The sequence below is a fragment of the Rhododendron vialii genome, chromosome 5a (assembly GCF_030253575.1).
Source record: "Rhododendron vialii isolate Sample 1 chromosome 5a, ASM3025357v1".
Taxonomy (NCBI): domain Eukaryota; kingdom Viridiplantae; phylum Streptophyta; class Magnoliopsida; order Ericales; family Ericaceae; genus Rhododendron; species Rhododendron vialii.
The window spans coordinates 25,199,069-25,212,075 of NC_080561.1; the positions used below are offsets into that span (position 1 = coordinate 25,199,069).

General features: G+C 38.6%; 1 protein-coding gene and 1 long non-coding RNA gene across 2 annotated transcripts; both read left to right on the forward strand.

Moving 5' to 3' along the window:
* The first annotated feature begins 3,259 nt into the window (after nt 1–3,259).
* Nucleotides 3,260–7,108, forward strand: LOC131326213 (F-box protein At3g07870-like). Its single transcript, XM_058358900.1, has 2 exons — nt 3,260–4,583; nt 6,735–7,108. The coding sequence occupies exon 1, from the start codon at nt 3,393–3,395 to the stop codon at nt 4,557–4,559; it is 1,167 nt and encodes a 388-aa protein (XP_058214883.1). The 5' UTR covers nt 3,260–3,392; the 3' UTR covers nt 4,560–4,583; nt 6,735–7,108.
* Nucleotides 7,109–11,085: 3,977 nt separating this feature from the next.
* LOC131326499 (uncharacterized) lies at nt 11,086–12,020 on the forward strand. Its single transcript, XR_009200009.1, has 4 exons — nt 11,086–11,150; nt 11,243–11,326; nt 11,402–11,465; nt 11,685–12,020. It is a non-coding gene; the product is annotated as an uncharacterized LOC131326499 (long non-coding RNA).
* Nucleotides 12,021–13,007: the final 987 nt, after the last annotated feature.

Consider the following 13,007-nt stretch of genomic DNA (forward strand, 5'->3'; position numbering starts at 1 on the left):
TCCAGCTCTAGTCCGAGATTTGGTGCCAAAAACGGGCAAAAACCTCCCCCCCCCCCCCCCCCCCCCCCCCCCCCCCCCCCGACTTTGATTCTTGACTTTTAGGATCAAGGCATGTATAAAAAAGAAAGTTGTGTTTGGCATCCAAACAGTCCTTGAATCCTGTTTTAGCATACCTTCTTTTGTTTGCCTTGCCTATGGATAGTAGGCATTAGGCATATTTATGCTCCATTCAAGCCTTTGACAATATAAGATCTATCTTCAGGTCAGAACCATGAAAGACCCGACAAAAAGGCCTAGAAATATGTTGAAAGGCCTAGAACTTCTTCTTGGAGTGCTTATAAATGTGGTTCAGGCCTAAACAAAGGGTTCAAAAGGCCTTCGTCTCTGCGGAAAAAGCCTTTGTAAATCAATAAAGTCATGTGTCCAAGCCTTGTTGTAGAGAAACCATAGAATCATGAAAAAGGCCTGGTAAAGCCTAAAAATATATTGGAAGGCCGGAACATCTGCTTTGAACTTTCAGGCCTGCTCAATGAAACGAAAAGGCCTCCCCCTTTGGGGAAAAGGCCTAGTAAAACTCTAATAAGGCCTACTCAATGACTGATAGGCCTTGGCCGAACATTTTAGAGATGCTTGTTCGGCCTATGAAGGACTTTTCATTGGCTACTTAGCACTTTTTACAACTACAACCTTTTTGCGTAAACCGAGTGAATAAGATACGCTTTTGATGTGCCCCACAAAAATGCAGGCGTAGTTCCACAACTTTAAGGCCTACAGTTGGCCTATGCTTGTAATTTCTTTTGGCAGTTTGGACAATGCCAAAAAGGGTTTCATTAACAGGGGGAGGAAGGGGATCACCAATTACAAATGAATCAAGATCAAGCCTTGGAGTGCCGTCGGTTTCCTCTTCTACATTCAATTCCTCCTGCTCTGGAATGAGTGGAATGTGCAATTCAGACTTGACCCCATAGCTGATGGCAGGACTAGATCGTCCTTGACTTGCATCTCTGCCCAGGAGTGAATCTAAATGTGGTGGCCCTTCAGACGCTTGAAATGACATTTCAGAGGAGAGAACGAGTTGATCTTTCCATGTTCTGGCTTATTCTAGGTCTGAAATCTTGCTCCCTTTGCGTTGAAACAGACCTATCTTTTCACTCCTCCGAGTATGGAAATAGCTTACCATCTAAAAGTTTTTGGAAAACTTATGAATGTTGGCTGCTGTGATCAGGCCTGAAACTATTGCCACAATCTGTATCATCTATGCTTTGCTGCTGTTCAGGAATCCTTAAAGGGCTGAACTGAGACTCTTGCCCCCCGAGTCGAAGTCCTTGGCCTATTTGCCCCCCGAGTGTAGGCCTTTCAGAAGTTAAGGACTGAGAAAATCCTGGAGGCCTGGAGTACTTGTTAGAACCTTGTTTAAACACATTCAGGCCTGAAGCTGGGCCTAAAGTGTTAAATTGTGATATCTGTGGTGGAAAAGGAGTTGATATCCGTGCTAAATTGTCTTCGATGACCTTTTTGGAGTTGATTAGACATTCTTTAACCTTACGCAAACATGCATCCAAGGGATCAATGAATTCCTGTGAGAGTTTTTCATCGGATGCAATAGTACAGGACTGAGTACTCATATTTTCTTCAACTTGGCCCTCAAAGGTCTGAGTAAGAGGATCATCAAGCCCACCATTTTCGGAATTCATGTTGTTTGAGCAGGGCTGAATACATAATGTTTGAATAGTCACGTGACTTGGCACTAAAGAGACCGTTTACCTCATAGCGTAATTGGCGATCCTCTTCTTCAAGTCTGTCAACTTCATCTTCAAGCCCTTGAATTTCATTGTTGTAGCGATTTTGTGCTTCAAAAAACCAATCCTCCGTAGGATTGGGTCGACGCCTCTCACAATCAAGGCGATAGATTTCATATTCAAGCTCGTCGACTTTATCATCGCGCCAACGAATTTCTTCTTTACATCGTCGAATCTCAACATCCAATTCAACGTATCGAATTGACATGCGAATGAATCAGCGTAATACCCCTTGAAACGACTAGGGTCCTACCGGGCGTGCTAATGAAAACTCTCATTTTTGTCACAGGTACGCCGAGCAAGGCGCAGATGCGATTGCAGATGTTAGTTGGTTGAGTGCGGACGTGCCAAGACTTGTAGCGCCTAACTTTGGATGACGATTACCGTGAATCATAACTTCTAACTTGTAAGCGATTGTGTGTGACCCAAAGGGAATGATCACAAGGAGGTTCGTGGTTTGCCACACGGGTTTGGACTTAGAATCTCTTAGTCGTATAAGAAATGCGTAAAACGTAAACTTTATTACACCGGGATAATAAAAGTGGTACAAGAAAAGTAAAAGTCAAACTACTTAAAGAAGTAAGTTCGAAATGGGGTTTGAGTATGAGGCACTCGATAGTCTACTTTGTTGAAAGTATGAAAGTGTTTTTAAGCGCTGGGCTTTGATTGGTGTTAGACCTATTTTTCATCTTATGAACTTGTATTTATAGGCACAACAATAAGCTAATTCAGACCTGAATCTGAATTCTGCTTTGCTCCACAGGCCGACATATGTCCCATGAGGCTCCCTCTTTTTATGCATGCAAAATCATGGACGGTTTCTGGTAGTTAACAGATCAGGGGTGATGTGGCAATAACTCCCCATTACCCCATTTTTCTTGCTAGCTTAACATGTGGCCAATTGACCATTTGAACTTTTTGGGAAATAACTAATAATAGGGTCGAACTAATCTCCATGGAACAGTTATCCGGCGTATCTCGCTCCACTTGGATTTGAATTAAACGCGCTTGCTCCAAATCATAAAATTAATGTAGCCCATTAAAATTTAGCCTGAGTAACTTGTAAATCTCAACCCAATTTAATTAGTATCTAATTAAATGGCCCTCCAGCGCTAGTTCAAGATTTGGTAAAAAAACGGGCATAAACAGAATCCTAGGATCCTATGAGACTTTTAATGTGGAGGTGCCAACATATCAATGAGGAGATCCAAGAGCTCATAACAGCTCCTCTTCATTGTTTTATAAAACGACACAGTTTCAGAGGAAAATAATTTTGCCACTCTTTTTATGTTAACGTCACTCTCCTGCAAGTGTATTTTTATGCCAAGTTAAGAAAAAAAGGAGGGGATAAAATCAGGAGACCTTTCAGATATCCCTATTGTTTCATATCTTCATAGAAAATTCTAACATCACACTCAATCACACACCCACACTCACAACAAAGGTGGGGCCCACATACACTGGGTGTGTAGTATGTGCGGACTCCACCTTTGTTGTGAGTGTGGATGTGTAATTGGGTATGTAAATGGATGTGGTAGTAGAATGATTGTATCTCATATCTAGGGTTTCGTATCGATTAGACAGAGAAGAAAAATGAGAAGATCAAAGAGATTGGCACATCGCGCCGCCGCCGCCGTCCCCGCCGTCACCATTTCAGACCTCCCAAGCCACATCACTTGCGACATTCTATCTCGACTCCCTCTCAACTCCATCTTCACCTGCAAGCGAGTTTGCAAGACCTGGCGTGAGCTTACTCTCGAACCCTACTTCGCCAAATTGCACCACTCAAGGTCTCCTCTCAGCCTCTTCTCCTACCAAAACGGTATTAATATTAATAATAAAACCCCCTCCTCTCACTTCGAAATCCTCCCGCTCCACGATCCCTGGGTTATACCTCGCCCCATGAAATTCAGACTTGACATCTACTTCCCTCATATGTATATAGTAGCCTCATGTAATGGGTCGATTTTGTTGTCAAATTTCTCGTCTAATGATGACCTTGATACTGTGATTGTGTTTAACCCACTTAGGGCACAACATTTTATGCTTCCAAAACCTCCGAAATTGGCACGACAGACCGATAAATTGGTCCGATTGGGGTTGGGGCATAGTCCATCAAATGATCAGTACAAGGTGCTAAGGTTAACTAGTACATATAGACCGGGTAGATTGTACTGTGACATTTTTACAATTGGGATTGATGATGAGTGGAGGAGCATGGGGGACACTGGACAACCACCCACTCATAGAGTTGCCCGAATTATTTTTCTGAATGGGGCTCTTCACTGGATAGGCGTTGAGAATTTAGGGTTTATTTGCTACTTCGATGTCGAGAAAGAGCAATTTGGAAGTGTTCCCTTGCCTTCACACATTGGAGAAGGTTTTACTTATCTTCGGGTTGTAGATAATCAGTTGTACCTTCACAACGACCATTCGTGCAGTGTTTGGAGATTCTGGGCGATGAAAGATTATGGAGACTTTGGGTCGTGGACTTTGGAATGGGTCATTGAAGAACCAATTATTTACAAGTATATTAAAGGACATGTCAGGCCATTGAGAATGTTGAAAGACGGAAGCCTGTTGATGATGTTCAAAAGTTCACCAACGCAAGACACCAAGACTACTCTAGCTCTAGCATCTTACAATCCTCGAACAAGAGTGCTGAAAAAGAATAAGAAACGTGTTATTGTACCTTGGAGCACTTCAGTTGCTGACACAGACATACCGTGTTTCTTCTCTCCGATGGATGCTTTGAAATGACTATGTCAAAGTCTTTGAGTTAAGGTACTATTCCATTACATCACATCGTCATAAGCTTGTTTAGTTGGAAGAATTTTATTTTTATTTGTAATTAGTTTATTGGTGTTAACCTTGTGATTGTTTGCAAAATTTGGTCTGATTCGGACTTGGGAGGGAGAGATTACTCACAATGAGTAATTCCATCACTTGCAATAATTTCTTGACTGATGGACAAATGACAACCTCTTAACTGTAAACTGAAGATATAGGAATGAGGTGCTATTTTACATGGACTCGGTTTCGGGGTTCAAGCGCAACTGTGCTATTTTAGTATTGAATTCGTCTAATTTCCATCTCAAGAACACTGACCACACAGATGCAAGAATTCAAGTGTAATCCAAGAGTTCTCTGCATTTTTTTGTGATAAATCCGAACTGCAAAAATTCTTGGACTCTCATAGCCTTATCTGAATTTGGAACATGGATACACTACATATTTAGAAAAAATCTACGTAACATGGATTAGAGGGTGGTCCGGGAGCCATTGGGTCTCGAGAGATAGCTCATGATCACAAATCTGAATTTTCACCCACTAACAACCTCAGGAATCCTCAAAAGAGTCCTGATAAAGAAATTGAGTATTGTAAGTAGTTATAAAATAATGCTTTTATCCTCTTATTTGCACCTCCTTTTGGTTTCAGTGGAATAGTTTTTATATTTCTTTTCTTTTGTTTTTTTGATAACCAAGGAGCAACCCTATTGCCGAGCCACAATTAGACCCAACTACGCGACCACAAACCTCGGGGGAACTAGCGCGAGTCACGGCCCCCCACTTACAATTAGGGTACTCACCCGGTGGGGAGTCGAACCCCTGACCAAGGGAAGTACTTCCAAAGTCAATCATATAATCTACTATTTAATCCTAATTCGACATTAAAAGTATATTGATTTTTCTCGAATAACTGAATACTTTTGTTTGTAAATATTTGATTCTATCCATGACATATTTCTCCTTGACTATTTTTTTAATTATTTAATAGAATAATGGGTTACTATGGATTAGAGTCTGAATCCCAAAGCAGGATTGAGTATTGTGTTAAGTGGTTCATGAAAAAATGCTTTTATCCCCATATTTGCACCTCCTTTTTAAGTGGTAAGTTCATGAGATTTTACAATTGCAAGTACTGATACTACATGCTTTCCTATTCCATGCCCCTTATCTTGTTATTATATTTTTTTGATTTCCAATGCCATGCCGAACTACTGTTATTTCAGTTCATTTGACTAGCAATTTGTTTTATTGGCAGTTATTCTCCTTTTTTCAATGCGAACTTGGGTTCTTGGTTTAGGACTTTGTTAGCAAGAAAGCTTTTTGATTTTGCTAATTATAAATTTATTCAAAGAAGTGGGTCATTGGTTCAGTGGTCAAAGATTTACTTATTAAGGTGGTTTTGTATTTGAAGCCCTGTGGTATCTAGTTTCCATATGGCATCAGAGGTTAGGTTTGCTCAGAGGGAAAAAAAATATGACAAAGGTTAGGTCTGTAGTGAGTGTAGTCAATCTATCCGGCCCTTGCAAGACTATCTCGAATTAGTGTAGTTTCAATAGGAAATTAATGTTTCTCGTGTATATACATTCAACCACACAAACCTATTAATGTGTAAGCCTATCAACTGGTGTGCTGCAGATTGACAAGTATTGGATACGTTTGAAAGCTGCTGCTGCAATGAAAACCTAGCTTCATAAATAGATATAGAAGCCACTCCTTTTGGCAATATAAAATTGAGCTAGTTATATTGAACTATCCAGCATTAATTCTAGCTATCGAGTTGTATGGTTGGGGCAATCTATGATATCGCCCAATTGCTGGTGGGAAATCTTCTTGTCTGAAATAGACAAGAATTTGTGTGATAATCCATGTACAAGGGTGAATTTGATTTTGTCACTAACAGATCTATACTATATATTAAAAAGGAACCTTTTTTCATGAAAGCTTAATAGAAGGAACAAGTACTGGTGCTTTGCTTTTAGTTTGTCTTTTTACAGTATTTCAATTTCAATAATGTAGCACTTCGATTGACGTATTAGTGTTGAAACTGAGCTTTCTGAAAGACGAATAGTCATTTATCTCACCGTTTTGGCTATATCATAATTTTGTCTTATCCTCTCTGACTTTTGAGTTTTATCCAAAATTCAGATATGCAGAGATCCTGAGCTGTGGGAGCTTTTGGGGGGAAGCTGTGGGAACTTTTGTGGGGAAGAACTAATATCAAGATCTTGTTCAATGCTTGTTCAGGAAGAGGAAGAGGAAGAGGAAGCGGAAGTCGCCTTTTTGGTACAGCTTGGCAGGACCTCTCTGAAAATATTGAACAATGCTGGACTCACCTCATTGGCTATTTAAACTTCTTTAGCTCTTTAACAAGTTTAGCTCGATCTTCAATAGTTTTGGGGCTGTTCAATTGCAGATAGATATCAAATGATGCTAGTTAAAAGTATGACGAATTTGCTCTTTGGTTCTAGTTCTATTCTATGCCATGTAACCTGAAGCAAAATGCATTTGGACCTTGAATCCACTGGGTTTTTTTTTTTTTTTTGAATTGGATAAGCAAAAGTTTCATCGTTGAACACGGATGAATAATCCACTATAGCAAGAATAGGTACAAACCAAAACCTATGAAGGTAATGTTCTAATTGGTTTGGAATCTACCAAGACATTCTAGAACGTTTGTCCGTGTTGATTGATTGTTAAAGAGTTAGATTGATTTGCATTCTCTGAGCAAATGGTTTGTGTCTGGGGCAATGGTTTGCGCCGGATCCATGATCGCTTGAATCAAAAGAGTTGAAAGGGATAACCTATTCCAAGATTAATTCTATAAACTTCTAGCTAGTTAGTGATGTTAGTGAGTTTTGATGATTTTAATATAACTAGCTAGTTTTGATATGCAATTTTAAGTTATTCAAATAGTTTATGGGGATGATATCTCAATTTCAAGTGTTCAGTTTAAAACTGAAACTAAACCGCCTTTTAATGGCTTGGATTAGTTTGGTTCTATAAATTTTATGGGTTGGTTTGGTTCTCTTAATTCTTAATCTGTAAATAGTAGTTTGGTTATTAGTTTTCTGTAAAACTAGACCAATCCGGTCCATGCTCACCCCTAGAAACACATTTACGAACTTCTACACATATTTCATGATATCGTGATGTTTTTTCACCTCGTCGAGTCCGCCTCAAATTTCGCTTCTCTTCTCCTGCTTTCTCTCTCTACATAACGTGTTCATCTCCTCTGGTTTCTGTTGTGTACATGTGCGTGTGTGTTGCGTGGAGCAGAGGAAGAAAAGGAGAGGAGGGCACGTAGCCCACAAAGCCCAAGAGGTAAAATGACCATTATAGCCAACCGACCAAGAACAATGTCCAACCAATCCAGGGGTACAATTGTCCAAATTGGACACAAATTGCCAAGCGAAAATCTGCCCAAACCTGATCTTCTTAAGAAGAGGTAGGATAATAATTATCTTCCTAATATTGACTCCCTACCAGAGATTCTTGGCTCCGCCCTTATTAAAGAGGAGAATCATTTTGCTGCATCTTGGAGGCTCCGCCTGTCGCCAGGTTTCGTTTCGAGGGGATTGGTAATTAAGTAGGATTAAGATTGAGATTGATAAAGAGAATAGATTGGTAATGATGTGAGAGTAGTAATTTGCATATTTGTTTTGCACAGAATTACAAGATAGGATTATTATCTACTATGTTTATTTTACATGGGATAAGATTGGATTGAAAATGTCTATTTCTATTTTTACCTTTGTGCAAAACTGATATAAAAATGGTAAATGAAAATGAAGCAAACATTAAAAAATATGGTTAAAAATTAATTATACAAAATTACTCCTATTTTTTTTAGACTTTTTATGTATTAAAAAATATGGTTAAAAAAATTAAGTACCCTAATTTTCGATCCGTTTGAATCGGTGCAAAGATCTTATTTTTTCTGATCATTTTATCTCAAATTATCATAATTAATTTTTATCTCTAAAATTCTCATAATTAAATATCTTCTTTGTTTGAGACTCAGTAGAACAAATATTTTATTCTGGTCATCACCAATCCCATGGGAGAGGATTGGTAATAACACCCCCCTTGGGTTGGCTAATCCCATCAGTCGAGGGATTGCCCATCCCATGGGATACCTAATCCACCCCAACAAAATCAAATTAACCAAACACGTTATATATTCTTGGACTGGACTAGACCACTTTCGTTATCCCATCCCCCCATGGCCCAAGCGGGCTATCTATCAAACAGGGCGTAGGACTACATTGTATGCAGGGTCAACGTAGGCCTGTCACGGGGCCAGATTCGATCCGGATACGACAGATCCGGATCCAATAAAACCCAAATCTGATCCAAATTTGATAAGACTCGAATTCGATAGTGGTAATCCGGATCCGAATTCGAAAAATCCGGATCCGATCCGAAAACTTTTTTCCTTCAAGAATTTTAGCAAAAAAAAAATTTCCGAAAAAAAATTTAAAAAAATTAAAATAAGAAGTAAAAAATAAAAATACAACTTCTTAAATATTTTTTTTTTCAAAAATAAAACATTTACTGTTTTTCTAAAAAAAAATTTAAAAAATTAAAAAAAAATAAAGTTTGGATTCGGATCAATAACGGATTTAATCCAATCCGATCCTTATTTAGATTACCGGATTCGGATTATCGGATCGACGTTATCGGATTCGGATCGGATTTTTCAGATCGGATCCGATCCATTGACAGGCCTAGGTCAATGGAAGCTTGAGTCGACCTAAACTTTGCTCGAAGTCCAATCCAATTCTACAACAAAATCTTCTTCTACATTAGCAGCTAGAATAGAATCTCGAGGGTTTTGATGAGGTTGAGGCATCTATATCCTACCTCTTCTTAAGAAGATCAGGTTTGGGCAGATTTTCGCTTGGCAATTTGTGTCCAATTTGGACAATTGTACCCCTGGATTGGTTGGACATTGTTCTTGGTCGGTTGGCTATAATGGTCATTTTACCTCTTGGGCTTTGTGGGCTACGTGCCCTCCTCTCCTTTTCTTCCTCTGCTCCACGCAACACACACGCACATGTACACAACAGAAACCAGAGGAGATGAACACGTTATGTAGAGAGAGAAAGCAGGAGAAGAAGAGAAGCGAAATTTGAGGCGGACTCGACGAGGTGATCCCTCCCGGACCTCACGTAATACCCCTCTCTCTCTCTCTCTGATCATCCTCCCTCTCTCTCTGATCAACCTCTCTCCCTCCCTCCCTCCCTCCCTCTCTCTCTCTCTCTGTGGCTCGGAAAGACAATATGAGCAAAGCAAAGAAAATCAGTCAACTCACGCTCACTGGACGATCCCACCATCAAATCTTAAACCCTAGGCTAGCAGAAATCGCATAAGGTAGAAATATTTTCTCTGTGTGTTAAATGTTAATCCTTTCTGGCTGTAGATCTAGGGTTTTCTTTAAATTTTGTTTCTATGTATTCGATTTGCCCGCTTGCATGTCTTTGTTAGTGTTAATTTTTTTAGGTTGGCAGTTAGCGGATTGGAGATAGAAAGAGGGCGGTGGAGGTGGCAATCGGTGGTGGTGGTGGTTTTGTTGGCCGAAGACAACCAAAACCAAATCTGTGGTTTGCTCTCTCGATCAATCGATTGAATCCACTCTTCGCCCTCTCCCCCAAATCTACTATCCAAAAACCCATAATAATTTCACTTAGTTTTTGAAGCTTTACGTTAGAGTTTCACTATTTTTGAAAATTTGACCGAAAATTAAAATTACATTGAAATGATGTTTGATTTATGCAGATTTGAGAGTACGTAATTCTCTAACTTCTTCTTTTTTTGAGGTGACCCAAAAATGGAATTTTTAGTTCCGGAAGATAAATTTATAGCAAAATAAGTTAGGGTTTTTAATTCGATTTCATCAACTTTCATGACTATTTTGCTGTAATTTGTGATTGAGTTCTGAATATCTTTGCTCTGTACTATTTTTCTGCTCTGCTTCAGCGATGGAAGAAGACAAAGAGGAACAGGGGTCCACTAATTTCATCGGATCTTGTCCAGAAATCAAGGGTCAAAGGTGAGATTTTTATCTAAAATTTTTGCGCCTCCAATTTTATTATTATTATTTTTTTGAAAATTTGGGGTTACACACTGATTGATAAACTGCTTTGGTCTTGATCTTTAGTTTTTGGGGCTGAATGTTGCATATTCTCTTTGGTTTGTGTTGAACTATTAAGTATCCAATGTGCTTTTTAGCGTATAATGCAACTCATGACCTTGCTCACACGTATAACTTTGGAAACGCATCACCTTTGGGGATGATTTTATGGAGGTGAAATGATTTAGGTGAGCATGAGTCACTATACAGGAATTCATGCTATTCATGGTAATAGTCAATCAATTTTTAAGATCACTGATTACACTTATAGTAATTTAGATGACAATATTTGGAGAAACTTCTTGATCAATCATGGAGATCTTTGATTGGGAACAGGTTTTAGCTGCCACTCAAACACCAGGAGAAGGAGAAGTAGGAAAGGAGTGGTTCTAAGGAGCAGCAGATTATAATTTACGTGTATAAATGAGGTGTGTGCTAGGCTTAGAATCATTCACTATCAATCTATTTTTAATCTTTGGAACTTTAAAAGGACTAATTGTGGTATTGATGATTTTAATAGGATGCCAAGAAGAAGAACGTGGAGCACATACTAATTTTGTCCGGTGATCATCTCTATCGGATGGATTACATGGACTTTGTGCAGGTACTTACATTTTTATAAAAATAATGTCACATCCAGAGTCTTCAGTTGATTTCTTATTGAGCAACGTAATTGCAGAAGCATGTCAACTTACAAGCTGATATCATGGTTTCATGTGTCCCCGACTCCCCATGGATGATAGGTATGTTATAGTCTTCAGGTTAAACATAATTCCAGCTATTTAATATCAGGTCTTCAATGCATTTGAATTTTTATGCGACTGCACCTTGTGCCTAATGAACTGCCAATTTAATTTGTTATTATGATTAGCAGATTTCTTGTTTTTAATTTTATACAATGATATTATTGTTCTACTCCTGACTTTTGAGAATATACTGTTCTTCGTTGCATAGTTGCATAGTTATTACTCGAAGGTTGTCGCCATTCTTCCAAAGACATGAGTAGGACCATTTGGATTATGCTGAGGCCTAAATTGTGCATTCAATACACAAGTACCACGAAGCTGCCATAATTGAAATTTACTTTCTGCCAAAACTTGTGAGGCATGATATTGGTGGTACACAATAGAGATCTGCTTTCTATATGTTCTCTCTGTTTGCTGTTTTAGTTTGAAGTATTGTGTACATGTTTCATATTTTGCTGTTGTGTTTAAATACAGCATTGGATTGACTTGTAGTGTAAGTATTTATTGGTACTTGTGGTTGGATTATTTAAAGGGCATCCATATTTTATCATAGCCTAAATATTCTGTGAGTTAAAACCTTGTGGATGGATTCAAATGGTCTTAACAGGTATTCTGTGATTTCCCATTGATCTTGGCCGGGAATTTGGGCAAACAAAGTCATGCAGTTACTCCAAAATTCCAGTTGGTTGTGCAGCTACTTATGTATATGAAACAGACTTCTGCTGCCTACTTTAGATAGGCTTTTTGCTATCATAAAAATGACATACTTATCTATATAAAACTCAACACCAAACTCCTACAGCCTATGTTTCGGAAAAAAATTCCACACCATTCAACGGGCATGACGGACGTGCATCGCACGTCGCGATGTACCTAGTATGAAAAAAGGAAAACGCTAATAACAGTGCATACACTATCAATAAGCTAGGCAACAAAATACAATTATTTTTTAAGTGTTAAAGTGCCTTCAAAATTTCTAAAGGTGTATTGGAAATTAGGTTTTTTTTTTTAATTCTTCTTGCCTTTATAACAAATCAATAGGCTGTCAATAGCATAACCAGTAGAAAAAATGCTTGGCATTTTTAAGCGCCCAATCTGAGACTCAATCTCACCATACATTATGTCATGCCCTCGATTTTTAACATAAATAAAGATAGTTTTTTTGTAAATAAAACTCCTCACGATATCTTACATAATACACCAAAAGATTTCACCATGTCCTAATCATTAAATTACAGATCCAACTCCAAGAGTTTGAATATATTACATCATAAAAAAAAATAGGTTCCATTACATTCCCAAAAAAATGCATTTTATCAAAATGTCCATAGGTCTCTTTTACCACCTCTTTCGAGAATATCACTTGAATGCATGCACTTCGCTCTATGTTACTGCTCCGGGTTCATACCTGAAAAATGATAGGTTGAGCTACACTAGCCCAGCAGAGAAATCTACACAACCATTATATGCAAATGGGATGACAGGTAGAATGAATAACGGGGACAAGGTAAGGTATCTCAAAGTAGAAACAAAACATGA

Coding starts and splice junctions, on each gene's coding strand:
- LOC131326213 (XM_058358900.1), top strand. CDS start 3,393: ATGAGAAGATCAAAGAGATTGGCACATCGCGCCGCCGCCGCCGTCCCC.